Source organism: Barbatula barbatula (genome assembly GCF_947034865.1).
Source record: "Barbatula barbatula genome assembly, chromosome: 12".
NCBI lineage: Eukaryota > Metazoa > Chordata > Actinopteri > Cypriniformes > Nemacheilidae > Barbatula > Barbatula barbatula.
Genome location: NC_136775.1, coordinates 14,408,613 through 14,432,365, shown reverse-complemented (window position 1 = coordinate 14,432,365; position 23,753 = coordinate 14,408,613). Strand labels below are relative to the sequence as shown.

Sequence of the window (23,753 nt, the reverse complement as noted above, 5' to 3'; positions counted from 1 at the left end):
TTAGCTGGACACTGAAGTGAAGACAAATGGCCGATCACATGCACAGTGAGCTCAATGACAGACACCGTTTCTCTCTCTCACTCTCGGCATTGTTGTTGTCCTGCACCGGTGGAACGATCACTAAGCAGGATCATTTATGCTAATAAAGCAACTGTGATTAATACACACAGACTGACCCTCAGAGAAGCCACAGCTGTTTCAGCCAGACTCTCTCTGTGTGTGCGTGTGTTTTTGTGTGTGTGTGTGCGTGCGTGTGTGTGTGTGACCAGCTTTGAGTTTGTTTTCTCTTTGTGTACAGTGTTGGACAATAAGATTAGCATATTGAATTTACTGCTATTTACAATTGATTCAAATATTTATTTGCAATTATTCTCACATTTTTCATTTTCGGATGCGTAATGCATTAAGAGTGTAAAAAGTGAAAACTTAATTTAATTGAGCGGAATTCAATTATTTGCATGCATTAATCCTAATCGATATCAAAATGATTACAAATGTGTAATATTATCCTTATTCGAACAAACTATTCAAAACTCACGCTGTCAAAAAATCGTTGAGTCAACTTAATAAGGCAACCTATCACAAGCATGTTTTTGAGTTAACTAAAGTCTTCAGTTGTCAGAACTATTCAAGTTTACCTATTGAACAACTGAACAAAATATTTTTGGTTGGCTTAACATAAATAGAGAATATAGATTGATTATTATAATATAATGATGCAATGCATCTTGGAAACTTGAAAACTCTTGCAATAACTTTTTGACAGATTTTGGCCCAAAACTTGAGAATCTAAATCCAGGAAACTAAATAATCTTTGTTAGAAACATGTTCAGACTAATTTGGTTTGGTTTAACAATATTTGAATCAATTTGAATCCTTTAACTAAAAATGATATGTTCAAGTTACTTTATTATCTTTGTAGGGAGAACATATTGGAAGTTGTATATTTTACAGTGTTAGTTTTCACTTAGAATAGACATATGAACAAATATTTGCCGTTTTTGCTAAATTTATTTACAATTGTAAAAAGCAGAAGAACAGAATAAAGTGTTTAATGACACCATTGAGTTAAAGAGACTGATGGATTACTTACAGGCGTCTAAACTCAATACGCTCTTCATCGAATAGCATTATGTCAGATCTTCATTTATAACAGTCTCTTTCTTCTTGTTTTGCCAGCCGGTTACATGTTCATGTTTTATTGCTTTTCTTTGAATTATGATCCGTGTTCTTGCATCTTTTAAAGTGTGTTTGCCTTTGCATGAATTGATCTTTAACAATCTGATAAATGGGTCAGTCATCGGACAGCAGCAGCCATCATAAATAACCCACAAACAAAACACAGCACCGGCTCTCTGAAAGTAAGAAGCCACATGACGTGATATCAACGCTCGGCCTACTTTGTACGCTCTGTGTCGCCGGCCGCGGGCCATTATTTTCCAAGCCCTCTACCGGCTTAATCTTCCCTGCACCTAAATTTCAAATTGAGTAAGTCCAGAAGCAGGCAAAGCACATACAAACTTGAAGATGAATTCTGGATTTATGAAGGTCATATTTCAGGCCCTGTGACAGCCTAGAATGTTAAAGAGCGTTTAATCCGTACAGTTCCCTCTCTTACGCTCTCATGCTCGTCTTTACAGCCCGCCGTTCAGAAATCCATCAGTCTTTTCATGGCCCAAGCTCACGCCGACGCCAAGCGGGTTAGCGAGCATTACTGCCGCAATGAGAGGAGGCACATCTACAGCACACCCAGAAGCTTCCTGGAGCAGCTGAGGCTTTACCAGAGTCTCCTGGAGAAGAGAGAGAGGGAACTAAAGCTGAGGCGCAGCAGGCTTCGCTCCGGCCTTCAGAAACTCGAGACGACCGCCTCTCAGGTGCGTGAAGCTCATGGAGACCTCAGAGTTTAGAGGTGGCCCGGACGGTCTCCTCAAGGCTGGGTTTGGGTGGGAACTGCTAGTTAATATGCCTCAAGATGAGTGTCACAACTCGGCGAAGGGTAAGGGAATCGTAAACCTTGAGTTTTGAAGTGTTGATGATTGCTTGGCTTTGTGATGTAGGGTTGAGAATTCGGACGCTGCTTATGGCTTCTAGATTAAAAAGAACACAAGCTGTTTTTATAGCTTTCAACAAGGGTTTCAGTCAGATACTGATATTGCATTTGGAAAATAACCATAACCATACAGAGACCTTATAAACCCAAAGAAAATATTATAGAATATTATTATCAAATGTTTCTTAATATTATTAACTATTATTATTATCTCATGATGTAATGTGAAATCTAAAAGACTTGAAATATTATTATTATTGTTATTATTATCTTTTATTCTTATTATCTTATGATGTATTGTTAAATCTAAAAGACTGTGAATATTATTATTATTATCAAATTATTGAATATTATTATCTAATATTATTATTATCTTAGGATGTAATGTGAAATCTAAAAGACTGGGAATATTGTTATTATTATTAAATTATTGAATAGTATTATCTATTATTATTATTTTATGATGTAATGTGAAACCTAAAAGACTGGGAATATTATCAAATTATAGAATATTATTATCATCCTATGATGTAATGTGAAACCTGGGAACACAAAGGCAACTATAATTATGTATCGAGTATGCCTTATTCTACTTCAACAGAACTTTAAACTTTATAAGAATTATGAATAACTGCTTATTGTAAACATCTCCCAACTCAAACTCAACAGGTGGAGGATCTGACACTCAAGCTCAATTCACAAGAAGTGGAGCTGACATTTAAGAACCAGGCAGCTGAAGCTCTCATGGCCAGGATTGGCCTGCAGACAGAGCGAGTGAGCCTAAAGAAGAAGGATGCTGACCTAGAGGAGCAAAAGGTAGAGGTCCCAAAGGCATACAGCTGTAGAAGCTCACACCGCTGTTTTACTGAACTGATTTTCATGATTTACATTTTTTAACATGTGTTGATCTGCAGGTAGCTGCTATGCAGGCAGAGGTGTCACGCAGACTGAGAGACTGTGAAAGTGATCTAGGTAAAGCTGAACCGGCTTTAGAAGCTGCCACTGCTGCTCTCCAAACGCTCAACAAGGTATATTTACTATAATATACTGTGACTGACTCAAACCAAAGATTTTAATATTAACAAGATGCGCCACTGCCGAAAAAATGAATGGTGAGGTATTTAACGCTCAATTTGGGCGCTCTAGCGAAGGAAGTCCCGCCTTACAGTAAAACGATCCAATCGTCAATCAGTAAAGAATGATGATTCTCTGGGGTGGGGCTCTGCCAGCCTGTGAGGTGGTACATGAGGTGGTTTTTAGCGCAATTTAGGCTAAGCAAACCAAAATTATGATACAGTTCATGTCATGTTTAACTATTGATCAAAAGTAAGCTGTTTTATTGTGATTTTAGCCAGCGATTTAAGAAATATCTGCCTTCCCCCATTCAAGTAAATAGGACCGGACTCACTTTGATGTAAATTTGCGTCCCAGAGGCGTTGCAAACAAGGCCACCGAGTGGCACGACTTCCGTCAACGGACTTTGCTCAAAGTCAATATTGACTTGCAACTGATTTGCAAATTGTTCATCGATGAGCAGCATCCCTCAAAATATTGAAAAAAAACTGAAATCGTAAAAAACGTGCAGAAAGCTCTTTCCTTTAACCTTTGACCCTTTCTCTCTCCTTCATAAGGTATTGTCTCAGAGTTGCTAGTTTTATTTTAAATATATATTCTAAAATAAATAAAATGTGTTCTTATAACTATACATTTTATTGTAATGTACATGTAATTTTTGTCTTATCTTTATCTATTTTTCTATGTGATTTAGTTTTTATTTTGCTTATAAAATTGTAATGTATTTTGATTTAGTTTAGTTTAGTTTGTATTTATTTTCAGTCAATTATTCTAGTGACTCGGCATAACCTTATTTCAATCTACTGCTGAAGAAGCATTTGTAATATGCTTTAAGTTTTTTAAATATTATTTTTAATTTTTTTAAATATTATTAATAGGTATTTTATTTGATTTCACTTTACAGAAACCTTTTAATAGTTTCCGCTTTAGTAAACACCTGTTTAATAAGAACAACCTTACTTTACTACGTCTAACTTTTTTGTTTTTCACTCTTGTATGTCGCTTGCTAAGTGTCTGCAAAATCCAAAATGTAAATGTGATGCTTGCATCATCACAGCAAAGATCACAATACATGTAGCTTAGGACAAACCCTTCAACCTAAGTCTAAACTTTGGCATACAACGTTTCCCAAGTCAAAGAGAGGTCTTATTATTTTAAACTATCCGATTACCTGATATTCTCATATATGTAAAGCCCAATAGACCTACACTGCAGCAAAAGCCTAAGAAACATACTGTGGGTACCTGAATACATAGTACAGAGAAGTTTCCTCAAGACTACAATAGGGATAGCTCGTGGATTGTCACATGATGGGTTTATTCCAGCCACAGCACCTCAACTTGTACACATATTTGTGTTTCCATAAAAGGGGTAACACTTAATAAATTAGCACTTTGAGGTTTTGATCTAGTGTAAAATGTTTCCTCATCTGCTTCTTTTAGGTGAATCTGACAGAGTTAAAGACGTTCCCGAATCCACCGCAGGCTGTTATCAACGTCAGCGCCGCCGTGATGGTGCTTTTGGCTCCACGTGGGCGAATTCCTAAAGACCGCGGGTGGAAGGCCGCCAGGATCTTCATGGGCAAGGTGAAGCTGTTGCTATGACGACAACACACCCTTGGTCCGGTGCTGTCTGATTCATGCTGTATAATCCACAATCATGCCTTGACCTGCTGACCCTGCTTAGCTGCTGCCGTGTCACGAATAGACTACATTATGAAAGCACTTCAGTGGATGAGAATATTAAATACATGTCAGATGAGACAGAAATGGAAATATTGGGGAAAGGTTGATTTATGAGGTCATCATAAGGGGGAGGAGATGGCTTTTGGAAGGGTGTTGTGTAGGGGTTGGTGATGGATAAAGACTGGGATGCAAATGCAAAGATTGCAGGTTCAATGTAACGCAAGGGCGACCGAGGAACTGTGAAGTTATCAAGGTCATGACTGTGCTATTTTAGTATTGTGCCCGTGATAAACATTTTATTTGTGTGCTTCCTTTGGATGAAAGCACAAATTAGTATTAGTATGCTTGATATATAATGCTTGCTCACTAGGCTTAGTGGTGTGGATGAAAGTGTGTACATAAATGTAAATGTAGACATTTTACTGACATTGTTTTTATTAAAGGTGGATGACTTCCTGCAGTCATTGCTTTCTTATGATAAAGAGCACATCCCTGAGTCATGTCTGACCGTGGTCAAGCAGGAATACCTGAGAAGCCCAGAGTTTCATCCAGACCATGTTCGGACCAAGTCATATGCAGCCGCAGGTCTCTGTGCGTGGGCCATCAACATAGTGCGCTACTATGAGGTGAGACCATGTGACATGTTCAAAAGCAGAATTTCAAAAAAATATATACTGTAAGATACAAGCAGTCATCTGTTTAACCCGTCGGTTCGGGAATGTGGAAATCGTTTGTAAATCAAATTATTAATTTAATTCGATTTCAACTCCAATTTCAACCATTTATATTCATGCTAATTTCATTTATACTCATGAAAAAAGTTTTTTCACCCTTGTAACTAGAAGTATTTTAATGTAGACACTTAAGTTATGAATATAGAAATCTTCTATCTAGACTATGAATTGCATTCTTTCGAGTAACTCGTTTTTTCTGTCAAAATTACAAGCTGTCATTTGTTTAACCCCTCGGTTCAGGTACGTGGGACCCGTTTGCAGTGTTTACTGAAAAAAGATGCTATTGATTTTCAAAGGCATTTATATCATGATCATTTGATGTTTTTCACCCATATAACACTCTTACTTATGAAAAAAGCAAATAGTTATTTTTGTAATAAGTCTTATTATGACTTATAATTATATAATTAATAATTATCTTATTAACAGAGGTACATGACAGAATTATGGTAAAGTAAACATCTGTAAAGTATGTTTACAAACATTTTAGGGCTGCATTGATTCAAACAACAAATAATACAAATGTATGTCCGCTACACGTGAGAAACTCAAATATGAACACCATGCAAGGTTTAAATGAACATGAGTGAATGTTTATGTGTTATTAATCGGATCTGTCGTTGGGTTTCTCCAGGTGTATTGTGAAGTTGCACCAAAGCGTCAGGCTCTGACCCAAGCCAGTGATGAACTACAGATCGCCACCACGAAACTGCTCGGAGTGAGAAAGAAACTGGAAGTGAGACATGTTTTTATTTTATAAATAATTATAATAATCAACAACACCAGTATTTTAAAGAGTGCATTCATATACAATATACAGGATGTACATTGTTGTCCTTTCTAAAAACTTACTATCAAAAGTATTACAATTCAGTTTTCTTTTGTCTTTTATTGTATGCGACACAGATAAGTACAGTAGGAAAGTACAGTAGTGTTATAAATCACTTGCTGTTTCACTGCTCGTAGGATCTGGACAGGCACCTGCAAGGCCTAACAGCTCAGTTTGAGAGGGCGGCGACCGAGAAACTGCACTGCCAGGAGGAAGTGACACGCACCAGCCAGACCATCGAGCTGGCCAATCGGCTGGTGGGAGGCCTGCAGGTACTGCGAGGCTGTGAGAGGAAAGGGTCTGGACTTAGGGGACCGCACCAACAGACCTAATCTCAACATGAGCTTGGCTTCGTTCGAAGGGGAGGTGGCTGTGGCTTAAATGTTTGGCCAGACGCTGAAATTGAGCGCTCGGAAGGAAGAAGCACATCACAGCAAATGCACCATTGATCAGGGCAAGGGGCTAGATGGCCGTGTGCCAGTTTGGCACCGAGAGGAGAGAAGGGCACACGTTCATCTGCTATCCGTTGTCCTGAACGCGGCTGGGCAAGATAAATAGTTTATAATGGGACGAGCAATGCTTTAAGCTAATCTTAAACACATGTACATGTAGCATTAATAATGTATTTTCCTTGTGAAAGGATCTGAAATCTTTACAACTGTTAATTCAAAAAAGAGATTGTAATGTTTCTTTCGCTGCTTTTATTTAAAACGTTCGACTCTGGGAGAAATGAATAGGGTTACAATAGGACAGCTTGGCTTTTAAACATATCAAGACAAATGATTCGTCTTTATTCCATTGACCTGAAAGCAATAGTGTTTAGACTAATAAATCAGCCCGTCTATATGTAATCATTAACTTACCTCAAAGCCTTAACAGCTGTTGGAAATTAAAAACGTTTCACACAGGACTGACTGATATTCCAAGTAATCCATAATGCATTAGGATAAAATTATAGTGATTTTTAACTGTCCGAGAATTTATTATGCGACATGTTCTGGAAGCTCGGCCCCCGCAAAGGCGATGTCAGAGAAGATTTATCATCGCACGAGCGTCTCCGCGATATTATTGAAGTCTTAAATGAGTGCTGAATTGATGCTGAGTGAAAATGTAAGTAAACTTTCAAAGGCAGTTAAGGTGAATTGTGACTGTGTATATTATGGCACATGTTCGGTCTGTGTTTATGATCGATTGGAAGGACAAAAAAGAGGTTTCTTTGTCAGTCTGAAGGCTGGATTTCAACAACTGTCATATATTCTTGTGATACGCCAAATGAGATATTATTTTGCCTTAAAGAAAATTACTCTTATTCCCGGCTACTACAATAGTGAATGTAGTGAGAAATTATTCACTTCAACTTTAATTGTCACCTTTCTGAAATCTATTTTTAGCTTCATTTTGGGGTGGTTCTAATGCAATTCACTCTCTCACTACAGGCGGAGAATGTGCGCTGGTCCGAAGGAGAGTTAGAGCTGGAGACTCAGATGAAGACAGTTTGCGGTGACGTTCTCCTGGCTTCTGCCTTCGTCTCTTACGCCGGCTGCTTCACGCAGCCGTATCGACACCAGCTCCTCCACGACATGCTGATTCCTTTTCTCCGAGAGCTCAGGGTGAGACCCAGCTTTCTCTCATTATTTTGTGCTTTGTATTTGTTCTTGCTTGCTTAAAGGAAAAGTTCACTTTCAAACGAAAATATTGTCATCGTTTACTCACCCTGTTCTCATTTTCGTTCTTCTGCGAAACACAAAAGAAGATATTTTGTAAAGATGTTGGTACCCAAAAGCCGTTGGTCCCCATTGACTTCTATTGAATGTACACAAACCCTATGCAAGTCAATGAGGACCAAGGGTTATCTGTTACCAACATTTTTCGAAATATCTTCTTTTTGTTTTGCAGAAGAAAGAAAGCCATACAGGTATGATATTACAATAGGGTATTACAATAGAAATATTGACAGAATGTGTTTTTCCTTTAAATACAGTTATTGCACTTATTACTTTTACTGTACATTTTGCCAACTTTGAATCTCCTGTCAAGGAGTGTTTCCTCTTGAGCGACCTGCTGTAAAATCCTGCTGCCGTTTGACCGTGTCTACACTCCAGCAGAGCGTTGAACTGAATAGCATCACTGTCTGTCTTCCTCTCCTCCCACCTCTCGGTCCAGACCCCCATCCCGCTGTCACACGATCTGGACCCTGTGCTTACGCTGACCGACCCGGCCGCCGTGGCAGCCTGGCACAACCAGGGCCTGCCGGCTGATCGGCTGTCCGTTGAAAACGCAGCCATCCTGATGACCAGCCAGCGCTGGCCTCTGATCGTGGATCCTCAGCTGCAGGCCAGCAAGTGGATCCGAAATCTGTATGGGCCTAACATGAGGATCCTGCAGTATGGCCAGAAAGGGTGAAGTCACTTTAGTTTGCTCCATTAACATTGTTAAAGTCAGTTGAGCGATTAACTGCTTATGTGGCAGGTTGATAGTCCAGGCAGGTCCAGACTATAGGTTTAAATGTTGGAAGGGTACATACTTACTGGATCAATAAATAGATAATATAAAATAAAACATATATTGAGAAACAGAAAATAATCATACTGTTTAATGATAATTGTTCAAATTATTCTTTGTGCAAAATGTAAAGAAAGCAGAGGATTTGATTGTGTTTTATTTTATTGCATTTTCTGCTGAAAATCTCCCCATAACACACCTAATTAGTCATATGCTTGATATGTTGTTTTTTAAACTGGATGCAAATGTAAATGTTCTGGAAAAAAATAAAAGGATGTGCTTCTTAGATGACAAAAAAAAGAATCGACATTGACAGAATATTCATATATAAAAGGTAAAAAAATAGTGTCCATGAGTGATGTTCTGATCCTCTGTAACATTTAGGACTGCGTACACGCTCATACAGATCTATACATTAAACTTTACTGTGTACACGCTCATACAGATCTATACATTAAACTTGACTGCGTACACGCTCATACAGATCTATACATGAAACTTGACTGCGTACACGCTCATACAGATCTATACATGAAACTTGACTGCGTACACGCTCATACAGATCTATACATTAAACTTGACTGCGTACACGCTCATACAGATCTATACATGAAACTTGACTGCGTACACGCTCATACAGATCTATACATGAAACTTGACTGCGTACACGCTCATACAGATCTATACATTAAACTTGACTGCGTACACGCTCATACAGATCAATACATTAAACTTGACTGCGTACACGCTCATACAGATCTATACATGGAACTTGACTGCGTACACGCTCATACAGATCTATACATGAAACTTGACTGCGTACACGCTCATACAGATCTATACATGAAACTTGACTGCGTACACGCTCATACAGATCTATACATGAAACTTGACTGCGTACACGCTCATACAGATCTATACATGAAACTTGACTGCGTACACGCTCATACAGATCTATACATGAAACTTGACTGCGTACACGCTCATACAGATCTATACATGAAACTTGACTGCGTACACGCTCATACAGATCAATACATTAAACTTGACTGCGTACACGCTCATACAGATCTATACATGAAACTTGACTGCGTACACGCTCATACAGATCTATACATGAAACTTGACTGCGTACACGCTCATACAGATCTATACATGAAACTTGACTGCGTACACGCTCATACAGATCAATACATTAAACTTGACTGCGTACACGCTCATACAGATCTATATATTAAACTTGACTGCGTACACGCTCATACAGATCTATACATGAAACTTGACTGCGTACACGTTCATACAGATCTATACATTAAACTTGACTGCGTACACGCTCATACAGATCAATACATTAAACTTGACTGCGTACACGCTCATACAGATCTATACATGAAACTTGACTGCGTACACGCTCATACAGATCTATACATTAAACTTGACTGCGTACACGCTCATACAGATCTATACATGAAACTTGACTGCGTACACGCTCATACAGATCTATACATGAAACTTGACTGCGTACACGCTCATACAGATCTATACATTAAACTTGACTGCGTACACGCTCATACAGATCTATACATGAAACTTGACTGCGTACACGCTCATACAGATCTATACATGAAACTTGACTGCGTACACGCTCATACAGATCTATACATGAAACTTGACTGCGTACACACTCATACAGATCTATACATTAAACTTGACTGTGTACACACTGTACGCAGTCAATTGATTTTGTTTGAAGTAACACACTCATACAGATCTATACATTAAACTTTACTGTGTACACGCTCATACAGATCTATACATGAAACTTGACTGCGTACACGCTCATACAGATCTATACATGAAACTTGACTGCGTACACACTCATACAGATCTATACATTAAACTTTACTGTGTACACGCTCATACAGATCTATACATGAAACTTGACTGCGTACACGCTCATACAGATCTATACATGAAACTTGACTGCGTACACGCTCATGCAAATCTATACATTAAACTTGACTGCGTACACGCTCATGCAGATCTATACATTAAACTTGACTGCGTACACACTCATACAGATCTATACATTAAACTTGACTGTGTACACACTGTACGCAGTCAATTGATTTTGTTTGAAGTAACACACTCATACAGATCTATACACTAAACTTTACTGTGTACACGCTCATACAGATCTATACATGAAACTTGACTGCGTACACGCTCATACAGATCTATACATGAAACTTGACTGCGTACACACTCATACAGATCTATACATTAAACTTTACTGAGTACATGCTCATACAGATCTATACATGAAACTTGACTGCGTACACGCTCATGCAGATCTATACATGAAACTTGACTGCGTACACGCTCATGCAAATCTATACATGAAACTTGACTGCGTACACGCTCATGCAGATCTATACATTAAACTTGACTGCGTACACGCTCATGCAGATCTATACATTAAACTTGACTGCGTACACGCTCATGCAGATCTATACATTAAACTTGACTGCGTACACGCTCATGCAGATCTATACATGAAACTTGACTGCGTACACGCTCATGCAGATCTATACATGAAACTTGACTGCGTACACGCTCATGCAGATCTATACATGAAACTTGACTGCGTACACGCTCATGCAGATCTATACATGAAACTTGACTGCGTACACGCTCATGCAGATCTATACATTAAACTTGACTGCGTACACGCTCATGCAGATCTATACATTAAACTTGACTGCGTACACGCTCATGCAGATCTATACATTAAACTTGACTGCGTACACGCTCATGCAGATCTATACATTAAACTTGATTTTGTTTGAAGTAACACACTCATACAGATCTATACATTAAACTCTGTACATAACAAACTAAATGAATTATCAAAACCGCAACTAGTAGTTTTCCACATAAAAAAATCATTTATAATTTTTACATTAAAACATACTTAAATAATGTCTATGTATTTAAAATGAATAAACAAAACATGCTGTGGTATTGACATGTTAGGCTGTTACGGTAATAAGCTTTTTAAGGTATTTTGGAAATGAATGCTGTTATTGAAAAAAGACGCGGATGCAAGTATCTAAAAACCATCTGACATCTTAAAACCAAGGTTTTGTAAGAATCACCCTAACTTATTTTATGTTTTACTTACTGTGACTTTTTTTCCAAGGGTCCGTTGTTTACAAGCAGTCAAATGTTTACAAGCGGTGTATTTTATTGAAGTCGTGACAACAGCATGTATACATAAACACAACACAACTTATTTCCAGGGTTTGTTTATATTATCTTACAGATATCTGGATGTGATTGAGCAGGCTTTGACCTGTGGTGAGGTGGTCCTGTTAGAAAACATAAAAGAGACCGTGGACCCTCTCCTGGAACCTTTACTAGGAAGACAAACCCTGAAGAAGGGAAGGCAAGTGTTGTATCAATCATTCAACTATGTTTTTTTGTTTTCAAAGCTTTCTAAGAGTACATTTCCAGGGGATTTAGTTTTACTTGATTTTGAAGAAGCCTTTTTCTGTCGTGACTTTGTATGATAACTAGAATGGAAGATGAATTAGTGTTGTGTGATTTGAATAGAGCTGAAGGCAGAGCTATTGATTCTGCACTCACACAAGCTGATAAATGTGGGTTTGTTTGCTCTTTTTCTTTATGTGTCTTGAATACGGATCAGCTGCCAGCATCCAGAGCATTGTGTTAAAATTTCGGAGAAAACAACAGTATATTATATCATATTACAGTTGCATGGGTTTGAAATCTTGTAATAAGGATTTTCATTTTAAATGTTATGTACTTAGTTAAAATGTCATTTTAAAATGTACATTTTTGTATGTTTTATGCTCAAATGTTAATTGGTGGACCCTCAGGTGATGCGCATGTTGAAGACCATTTTCCAAGTATTTCATGTCTTTCTGCTTTTCAAAATATGTTACCTTATTCATTTCTCAGCATAATATATCAAGTATTTTATCCTTGCAGCATTGTGCCTCAGGGACACCTGCAGTCTCAATCTTTTGACCCATAACCACGGCCCAATGTTTAATTTGATTACAAGTTTATTCCACCGCCTGACCCGCACTCCGGTCCGTGCCCGCGATTAATCCGGCCTGGCCGCGGCAGCCATGATGGATCTGGTGTGGCTCTCTGGCTGAAGTTCATTAATAATTGGAATGTTGCAGAGTGTGAAGTAATGAATACTAATTATTCCTTTCATGTCTGATGGAGGGGCACGAGCCAATCCATCAGCTGGGACTTTAATTTGGTGAAGTAATGGTTCTATCAATAGTACATTAATTCCATCTTTTGAAGATATAGAGCCGAAGCAGAGCCGGGTTTTGGCAGAACGTTTGGCGTGAGAGTTGTTACTGCTGGCTGAAAGGCGCCGGGTAATTAGAGCTAAATTAAATGCCGCCATGTTTGACCAGACAGGCCTGATTTAATTGAAATGCAGATTGGGATACATATTGGCTGATGGGAATGTCATCTTTCAGTTTATCTAATGCCGTTTTGCTTGTGGTGGCTATTGGGAGCTGTTGTCATATTTTTCTGTTTGCTTCATTTAGGCAGTACTGGTGTCTAGTGCGGGTGTAACGCTCTTTCCAGCTCTTAACGTAGATGCAGAGTTTTTCTTTAACCAAGCACTCTTGAGCACCATGTACTCTTGTGTCGCGAATTCATGAACACAGTTTGCTTTTCCTTTAGGTACATCAGACTGGCCGACAAAGAGTGTGAATATAACAGCACGTTTCGCCTTATTCTACACACTAAGCAAGCCAACCCGCACTTTCCCCCGGAGCTTCAAGCGCAGACCACACTTATAAACTTCACAGTGACACCTGCTGGTCTGGAGGAGCAGCTCCTGGGGCAGGTGGTCACGCATGAAGGACCCCACCTGGAGATGATGAAGGTCAGTCGGAATGAAAAGTAGACTTTTGGGTAGAAAGTAGAGGGTACTAAAAAAACTTTTTGCATTTTTAAGTTGTATTGTTTTTTATATTTGTCATTCTGAATAAGCCTATATATATGGTTTGGTTCATTTGGACAGAATGTCCCGATTCAGTGTGCGTTGTGTCAGGACATAAGACAATGATAAATCCCACTCCACTGGATTGTAACGTTGCCTGCTGGTCTTTGATTCTTTTCCAGCTGGAGTTGAGCACTCAACAGAACATGTGTCAGATTGAGCTGAAGAGACTGGAGGATGAGCTGCTGTGCAGACTCTCAGCAGCAGAGGGAAACTTTCTGCGAGATACAGCTTTGGTGGAACAACTTGAATACACCAAGAACACGGCCAAACAGATCCAAATCAAAGTAGGATGCACACTGACAGCTTATCATTGTTTTTGTTTAACAAGATGAACAGATCAATTCTAAACTGTATTTAAATTGCAGATGCTTTTGCTTTAAATGTAATTCACCAATGATGTGCTGTTTCCACAGGCTACAGCAGCACGAGATAATGAATTGAGGATCAACGAGGCACGAGATCTCTACCGGCCAGCAGCTGAAAGAGCAGCTTTGCTGTACTTTACTATCAAAGAACTCCACAACATCAACCCCATGTACCAGTACTCACTGACGGTAACAGAATTACCTTGTTGGTGTACTTAATGGGACAGTATAATATTTACCGACCCATGTCATTCCAAACCTGTTTGACTCTCTTTGTTCTGTAGTACAGAAAATAAGATTTTTGAAAAAACTTAATAACCAAACAACGTTGGCACCAATTGACTTAGAGTGCTATGAATGACATGACATCACGGTGAATAAATGAAAACAGAATTGTTAGTTTTGGGTGAACTATCCCTTAAATGTTGCTTGCTGGTTGATTTTTGGTGTATTAAATACGACATTTAACAATAATCTGTTCATAATACGATATTATGTCGAACAATTGTTTAAAAAATAAAACCTTAATAATTTCAAATAACATTTTTGTTGTACAAACACCCGGGGATTTATATGTGTTTAGGTAAAGTTATATTTTTTTTATTCTGTGAACCACTAACATTTCCATTTATTTGCAGAAAATAAAAACTGGAGAACTGGGTCAAGATAACATTAAAGATGCTCTGCATTTTTTCAGACCTCAAATACTGCGAAGAAAACGGCTAGCCGCGCATTAAAGGATTTTAATGGACAACGTGGAGGTGAAGAACCACCCGACGGGAAGCGGACATTAAAATCTTATAATGCGCGGCTAGCCGTGGATTATCCCGCTTATACCATGTTCATTTGCCAAGTTAAAGCTTTTATTGATGTTAACAGTGTTATTTTTGATCAAACAGGTGAAAATAACAGTTCATTTAGAATGTTATCGAACGGATTGGAGCTACCTGTGCGTTAAAGGGTTTTAATCCACACCTTCCAGCCAATCAGAATTGAGTATTCAAACAGAAGAGAACAGAATGCTTCTACGGCTGTATATAGGTTCCCGGTAATGTTGTTTTTAATCTGTATTTTTGTTTGAATTTCACATTTAAGGCTTTTGAAAAAGTGTTCCTCAAAGCCATCGAGAGAGCTCCACCAGACGAAGACGTGTCAGCGCGTGTTTTATCCCTCACCGAGGCCATCACACATTCAGCCCTGCAGTACACCTGCCAAGGGCTCTTCCAGAGGGACCGGCTCACCTTTCTTACCCACACCGCCCTCCAGGTGAGTAGGCCGGGCCTCCGTCGGAACAGAAACGCCTCCCATCCACCCACCGCCACCTCCTCCCTTCCTCCTCCTGCCCTTTGTCATTGGCATCAATCACTCCACTTTTCGCCCCTACATTAAGTTTCATTAGGGCCTGTCAGTATAGCCGGGTCCATTCCTATTGATTAAGTCTCACTGCCCGTGCACCCCTCTCCTCAACTGGTCAGCTCTGACAGGAAGGTGGGCCGAAGTGGCAGAATGCAAATACCTGTCAGGACACCACCTGTTTTCCTCGCTGCTGTGTGTCTGCACCGGCCGTCCTTCACACGTCCACATCAAACGGAGTAAAGCTGTTCTGAGGACCGCTTGTCTGCGTCTGATGGATGGGGACATCTGTATTCAGAGGACCTGATGTCTAATGTCCTCATTTCTTCTGCTTTATTTATTTAGATTCTGCTGAAGAGAGGATCTGTGGAGCCACAGGACCTGGAGCTTCTGTTGCGGTTTCCTGTGGAAGTTTGTCACAGCAGTCCAGTCAGCTTTCTGTCTCCACATGCATGGGGAACCATTGGGGTAAGACCCCGGCTGGGTCTGGACATCACCTTCTGTCATTCATGCAGATGTCATGTAGTGCTTTAGAAAAGCTTGTAGAGGTGCTTTAAAGGAGTAGTTCAAAGTCAAAGTCTGCTTTATTGTCAATTCTGCCACAAATAACACTAACACAGAATAAAAAAAATATAGATTTTACATATATGTCAAATACAACTGTTACTAACAGGGATATTTAAAAAAAATAAGAAGATAGGTAATGGCAGTTCACCTCTTGTCTTTTCAAAACTGTATGACTTTCTACCGCAGAACACAAAACAAGATATTTTGAAGAATGTTGTTAACAGCATTGGTAAAAATAGAAGTGAACGGGGGGCTGTGCAGTTCTGTTACCAACATCTTTCAAAATAACTTCTTTCGTGTTCTGCAGAAGAAAGAAATTCGTACAGGTTGGAAATGACAAGAGGGCGTGTAAATGATGACAGAATTTCTCCTATAAAGAACAATAATCCTGAAAAAATCAATAATCTCATATTAGAGAACTTTAAGGGGTTGTTTCTCAGTCTCAACAATTGTTGACACTACAGAGCTTGTCCATGCTGGAGGCATTCAGGGGTCTGGACAAGGATGTGGAAGGTTCTGCCAAACGCTGGAGGAAACTGGTCGAGTCCGAATGTCCGGAAAGAGAACGTCTCCCTCTGGACTGGAAAAACAAGACCCCCCTCCAGAGACTCATCATTCTCAGAGCTATTCGGCCTGACAGGATGACATATGCTCTCAGGTAGTGATCATGCTTTAGCACAACCAATACGTTTCATCTACCAATATTTGGGTCTGAGTTTCCTGTAACTCAGCTGGTATAGCAAGGTGTGTGCTACCGAATCGCAGGTTCGATTCCCTAAAACTATTTGTTGTAAATGTTTTGTACACCATAACAGAAATTTTATTGAGGAAAGTTTGGGCCCAAAGTATGTGGACGTTGGTCGAATGGAGTTTCAAAAGTGTTATGAGGAATGCGGCCCTTCAACGCCAGCGTTCTTCATCCTGTCTCCTGGAGTCGATCCCCTTAAAGATGTAGAAACACTGGGTAATGACAAGAGTATGAAGGACAGAATTTTCAATTTTGGGTGAACTGTCACTTTCACATATACATTTCTTTAAAGCATGATCAGTGTTAACCTTATGATATGTGTTTTATTAGGTCTGAAGCTGGGCTTTACCACAGACATGGGGAACCTACATAATGTGTCCTTAGGTCAAGGGCAGGAGATTAAGGCTGAGAGAACGCTGAAAAACGCAGCTGAGAGAGGGCATTGGGTCATACTGCAGGTACAACCCAAAAAAACATTTACCCTTTACACTTACTATAAAGTGTGCAAGTTGGAGAAGACTATAAAACAATATATGCAATAAAAAGTCAAACAAACAGATTTTATGGCGCCGTTTCCCAAACAGGGTTGAAGACTAGTCCCAGACTAAGAGGCGTCCTGATCGATAACAATTTGTACCAACATATATCTTCAAATAAATCAGCGCGATTGTTTTGTATCAAGATGCACACCAGGAATATTTTTTGTAAAGTATGTTTTTGAAAACGATTTCGTCACCATGAAATCCAACAGGAATGGGTTTTACACAGTGTTGAAGTGAGGATTTATCATATAACTCTTCACCGCAACAAAAAAGAGGTAGAAATACTGACTGTCCAATGGCCAGGAATTGTAAGCCCAGATAACCACACCCAACCCAGTTCACCCAAAATTGGTTGGATTTTTATTCATTTATCCGGGTTGTTATGTCCCAATAACCATGCCATGCTCTTACCAGTGAGCTTTCCTTTCCTCGTGGGTTCGATCCCAGGGAATTGCACATACTTAAAAACAAATGTATTGGATAATACAATGTAAGTCACTTTGGATAAAAGCGTCTGCCAAATGCATACATGTAAATTCTTTTGTTTTGCTCTTTTTTCAACAAATAGATCTCTTATACTGTATTTATTTTGAGCTTATTTGAATGAAAACTAAACAAATTTCACATATGTTCACACCTTGAACATGTACCAAGGATGTCATGTAAACTTAAAGTATTTACAATTATTCCCAAAGACATTTTTCTTCACTGCTCTGTACCTCCTTAATTTTTACATTTAGTCAGTTAGCAGACGCTTTTATCCAAAGCGACTTTTCAGGGAGCAATAAGCGGTATGTCATAAAAGACCAATAGTACGATTGGTGCGAATACAAAGTTTCTATTTTCAACAAAAGCTAGACCACTACCTGTTGAGGGTTAGTGTACTTTTATGTTATAATTTGTCAAGTATTTACAGAAGAGATGTGTTTAAGTAGTTTTTTGAAGGTTGTGAGAGATGTGGTTGACCGGTCCGAGTGAGGAAGAATGTTCCACCAGGAAGGAGTTGTGAAGGATGAGCGGGAAAGTGATTTAATGCCCTTATGAGAAGTCAGTACAAGGCGCCGCTCTTTTGCAGAATGCAGGGTTCTTGATGGGGTTGTAGGAGGGTGTAAAAGTATGCCGGTGCAGATCCAGTGATAGTTCTGTATGCAAACATCAGTGACTTGAATCTGATCCGGGCTTCAACCGGTAGCCAGTGGAGAGAGATGAAAAGGGGTGTCACATGAGCCCTTTTGGGCTGTTGGAAGACGAGGCGTGCTGCTGCGTTTTGAACCCACTGAAGTGGTTTGATAGCCTTTGCAGGAAGACCAGCAAGGAGAGCATTGCAGTAGTCCAACCTTGAGATGACCAGGCCCTGGACAAGCATGCTCAGTGACATAGGGTCTAACCTTTCAAAATGTTTGTTATATTTAAGGTTTGTCAATAGAGTAAAACTATTAAAAAAGGTTTGATGTTGTGTGTCCATTAAACACATGCTCTTTAGAACGTTCACCTGCTGGCAGGATGGTTGTGTCGTCTGGAGGAGCTTTTGGACATCACAGGCGGTCACGCTCATTCGGACTTCAGAGTGTTTATGAGTGGAGAACCAGCAGCCGGTCCTCATGATCACATCATTCCCTGCAGCATGCTGGAGAACTCGCTCAAACTCACCGCTGAACCACCCATCGGCCTAAAATCCAGCTTTCACGCTGCTCTCGACAACTTTACACAGGTCTTTACACACTTCTGCACCAATGTCATTAATGTGAATTCATAAGATATTGAAACTGCGGGTCACCAGAACCACTCTTACCCACAACACTGCTATTAAAAACGTATAAATATATATCTTTTTATATTTGTTTTCACGTCGCAGGATTCTCTGGAGCTATGTTGTCATGAGCAAGAGTTTAAAGGCCTGCTCTTCTCGCTCTGTTATTTTCATGCCTGTGTGAGTGAGAGGAGGAGGTTTGGGCCGCAGGGCTGGAATCACAGATACCCGTTCAATAGTGGAGACCTCACCATCTCCAGCAGTGTGCTGTACAACTACCTGGAAGCAAATGCTAAAGTAAGAGATTAGTATTTATTACACAGAAAAAAGGGCAATCTACAACACAATCCAAAAACTCATAGGTAGATTGTGGGTGACAATAATATTAGGCATTATTTTAATGTTACAGTATATTAATGTTATATTATGTAATGTTATAATAATAATAACAACGTAAAACTAATAAACTACTTCCCTTTTGCATAATATGGACAATGATATTAATATAACCAGATGTTCATTTGCTTACAAAAACACTCCCAATTTACAGCTCAAATAGCACATATTTGTACAGAAGAATTAACAGAATATTTTACTCGAAAATGAAATTTCTTTCATCATTTATTTATCCTCGTGTCATTTAAACCTGTATGACTTCTACAGAAAAACGATACAACATTGGTCCCCATTGACTTCTATTGTGTGAACAAAAAAAACACAGAGACGTTCTCAAAATATCTTCTTTTATTTCTTGTTCCACAGAAAAACGAGTCAAATATATGTTTTGTCTGACATGATTTATTACATAATTTCTTACATCATTTAATTTTTTGGGTGAACTATCCCTTTAAAGGTCCCCTGGAAGACATTTAGCGTCATCTAGTGGTGAGGTTGTAAATTGCAACCAATGACTCCGAAGCACCACGGTGGCTGACACATGACAAAAGTCACGGCTTTGCCATAGGAGATCATCTATTTACCAAATGCGCTCTGTAGAGCAGTTTGTCCGTTAAGGGCTACCTTAGAAACAACATGACGAATTCCCTGTAAGGGGACCAGCGGTGTATGTAGGTAGAAATAGCTCATTCAATGTTTAATTATGAAAGTGCTTTGTACACCTCTAAAGACAAAGCTATGTGTATCATGTTGCATTTCTGTCAATAGATCATCCAAGAAAAATACACGTTGGACCTTTAGTTTAACATCTTTAACAAAAACACAAACTTTTAAATCATGTAATGCGAATGGCCATTGTAAGAGCATTGCGTATTTTACACCCTGACAAAGAATGACAAGCATTCAAAACTGCGTCAGATCGTATCATGCCAGCGTTTCATTGACAAACTCTTTTACACATTAAAAAAGAAAGAATTTCTCTTTGGCTCATTTTCGACACCAGTGCTGTATAATTTCATCCCACAAAGAGAAAAGTCACAGTCTCTCTGTATTCATACAATCTCATTGTGTGTTTTTCTCTGCCGGCATTACTCCGGTCACAACCAATTATGTCGACTCTAGATTTTGCCCCTCCCCTCCGAAAACGAATGTCCTTCATTATGTTAACTAAACAGTAACCTGTATGTGCGTACACCGAGGACTCATTAGGCGGCAAATGAAGCGTCATGCTAAATGTAATTACACGCGTTGTGTGTGACACCTTACAACGCTTTATAAATGATCACTGCAATTACAGCTGATGAAAGACGCAATTTGCAAAACAATACAGGTACAAATGATGGTGAACCTCAGCAGTGTCTGTCATCGGTAAGAAGACACACTCGCTTCTTCTCTGCTTTACAATTACTCATCAAACCGCTAGTTCTAAGGTCAGACGTTAGCCAAACAAAGCACGAGGTCAGAAGTGCTTGACCTTCGCTCGAGTTATAGATTAAGTAGATTGTCTTTTCCTCTCGTATAATATATAAGAGATGAGTGCGATGATCTGAGATGTTTCAAATGAAAAGCTCTATTAAAGGTCACAGCATGTTTGCCTATTCCAGTAGATCCAATGAAGACAAATCTTAAAGTGATAGTTCACCCAAAAAAGAAAACTCTTTCCTCATTCACTCACTTTCATGTCATTCCAAACCTGTTTACTTTCTTCTGCAGAACACAAAAGAAGATATTGAACAACCGAACAACACTGGCCCCCATTGACTTCCGTTACATGGATACATAACCGCACAGACATTTTTCTAAATATCTTATTTTGTGTTTCACAGAAGAAGATCAAATACGTCAGTGTGTATTAAACACTGATGGATCAGTTTGTAATAGGATTCGAATGTTTTGAAAATGGGGTGTTTGTGTGTGTGTGTGTGTGTGTGTGTGTGTGTGTGTGTGTTGGTTGGTCAGGTACCATGGGAGGACCTGTGTTATCTGTTTGGAGAGATCATATATGGAGGACACATCACAGATGAATGGGACAGGAGACTGTGTCGTACTTATCTCCTTCAGTTCATCAGTCCCAAGATGGTAAAGACATTCACAACTCCAAAACACTACATTTCATCCGTATTTCATTATCTTTTTCTTGAACCAAAGTCAGAGAACTAGAGAGAAGTGACTTAGAGGCAAACTGAGAACTGCAAAAATAATTCCCAGACATCATTTAATAAGGAAATTAAGTGATTTATAAATTATATATAATTAATTATAGCAGAGGAGTAAGTTATAACAGTGAATCTTCAGTAAGCGTTCATAGCTGTATGGGGCCATCTAGTGGTGAGGTCTGCATGACATTAAACACAGAAACTCATTTTTCTCATTTTCCATTATTTCCTCACATACAAATATTACATTTGCAATAATAAACCAGATACGAATCAGAATACAAACCCGGTGGTTGTTTTTCGAGCGTTTTGTTTGTGTGTGCTTCTGACATCACATCGCTCACACTAAAGTTTAATGGTAGCTTAAACGTGTCTTTACTGCAGTGGCTTTGTTCGGGGTGATTAAGGCGGTTTTCCAGCAGTGGTCAGGCATGCTGCCCAAATGTTTCTTCAGCGAGTCTCATTAGGAGCGGGGATGAGCAGCCATCAATCACAGAGTTTATCTTTAGCCTTTCCACAGAGCCGCATTACTCTCCCCGAGCCCAACACCAGCCCTGCTATCGATTACCCACACACACCTTCATCAGTTACTGACCACAGCTCTGAGGAGAGCTAACATGGAGAAATGTTTGTGTTCATCAGGACAAAAGGAGCAGAAACACTCTCCAAACCTCATCTGCCCTGTGTCTCTTTTTTCAAGTGGTGGCAGTACTGAATCGTTCAAGGACAAATAAGACATGTCCAGTGAAGAAATAAACTTTTCATGAACTTTGTTTTTTAAGACAGTTTTGTCTCATGGTACAGTATTCATGTAGCATGTAGAGCAGTGGTTCTCAACAGGGGGGCCCCAGCTGACTTCCGGGGGGGCCTCAAGATGGGGGGCCTCAAGATGACCATTTTTTTTAATTAGCATTGAAATACTTGATATTACTCATTATTTAGCCATTTTTTATAGTTACTAACCATTTTTCCAGTTAATATTAAATATTTTGTGAGTGGGAGGGGGCCTTTGAATATTGTTGAATACAATGGGGGGCCTTGAAGAGAAAAAGATTCAGAACCACTGATGTAGAGGTACCTGGCCTCATACCCCAATATAGTATATTGCAACAGGGATGCAGAGTTTACCAATTTATAGGCTCACAGTTTTAAAACACTTAAATTCCAAAGCTTTCCCTACACAATGGCCATAATGTATGAATCATCTCATAATGGATCTAAAGCACTAATCTTTGTTATCAGCCCATGTCCACACAAGACAACACTGACCTCCCGTCAGAAATACTCTGAACTAAACGTTTTTTTGCTATCCAGTTTGAGGAGGAGCTCTTTCTGTGTCCCGGCTTCCCGGCTCCTCCTGATTTGGACTTCGCTGGATATCACAGCTATGTGGATGGGAGACTGCCTGTGGAGAGTCCTGGTCTCTATAGTATGCACCCTAACGCTGAGATTGAGTTAATGACAGCCACATCTGATGAGCTCTTCAGAACCCTGCTGGAACTTCAGCCCAGAGACTCAACAACAGGAGAGGGAACGACACAGTGCATTGAGGAGAAGGTGCTTATAACGCTATGCAGTACTTCCAACAGTGCCTCTCAAACTGGGGGCCTCCCGAAATTGATCGAGGGGGATTATCTGAAATGATGTATCAAAGATTTTATGCAATCAACAATCAGAAAAATAAGCCCACCAACCAAAGGAATTGATGTTCCAGCATTGTATAACTAAATATGTTTTTGGTTTAATTTAAATTCTACGTTTGAGATACTAAGTCTTTATTGGGGGTCTTACAACGACAAAGTTTGAGAACCACTTATAAAACATAATGCACATACATCTTTTAAAGCAAGTCTTCTACTTATAGTAATGGCTTTCCAAAGAACTAATTTATTAATAAAAAAGTAATAAGGAACAACAAATGTTTTATGGCATCAGGCTTC

At 39.3% G+C, this 23,753-nt stretch overlaps 1 protein-coding gene across 1 annotated transcript in view; it reads left to right on the top strand.

The window, feature by feature from the left end:
* The window catches only part of LOC306901340 (dynein axonemal heavy chain 11), a gene marked incomplete at its 5' end in the record, with an annotated part of 55,815 nt that overhangs the window by 29,726 nt on the left and 2,336 nt on the right, over positions 1-23,753 (top strand). Inside the window, 22 exons of the mRNA XM_079469019.1 lie at positions 1,641-1,874; positions 2,720-2,866; positions 2,965-3,078; positions 4,567-4,710; positions 5,253-5,435; positions 6,178-6,279; positions 6,510-6,644; positions 7,809-7,982; positions 8,536-8,771; positions 12,200-12,331; positions 13,621-13,816; positions 14,056-14,220; positions 14,350-14,490; positions 15,397-15,567; positions 16,000-16,122; positions 16,686-16,879; positions 17,037-17,185; positions 17,300-17,427; positions 18,995-19,222; positions 19,367-19,558; positions 21,617-21,736; positions 23,128-23,370. Of these exons, the coding sequence (XP_079325145.1) occupies positions 1,641-1,874; positions 2,720-2,866; positions 2,965-3,078; positions 4,567-4,710; positions 5,253-5,435; positions 6,178-6,279; positions 6,510-6,644; positions 7,809-7,982; positions 8,536-8,771; positions 12,200-12,331; positions 13,621-13,816; positions 14,056-14,220; positions 14,350-14,490; positions 15,397-15,567; positions 16,000-16,122; positions 16,686-16,879; positions 17,037-17,185; positions 17,300-17,427; positions 18,995-19,222; positions 19,367-19,558; positions 21,617-21,736; positions 23,128-23,370 (3,651 nt within the window). The remainder of the gene's footprint in view (positions 1-1,640; positions 1,875-2,719; positions 2,867-2,964; positions 3,079-4,566; positions 4,711-5,252; positions 5,436-6,177; positions 6,280-6,509; positions 6,645-7,808; positions 7,983-8,535; positions 8,772-12,199; positions 12,332-13,620; positions 13,817-14,055; positions 14,221-14,349; positions 14,491-15,396; positions 15,568-15,999; positions 16,123-16,685; positions 16,880-17,036; positions 17,186-17,299; positions 17,428-18,994; positions 19,223-19,366; positions 19,559-21,616; positions 21,737-23,127; positions 23,371-23,753) is intronic.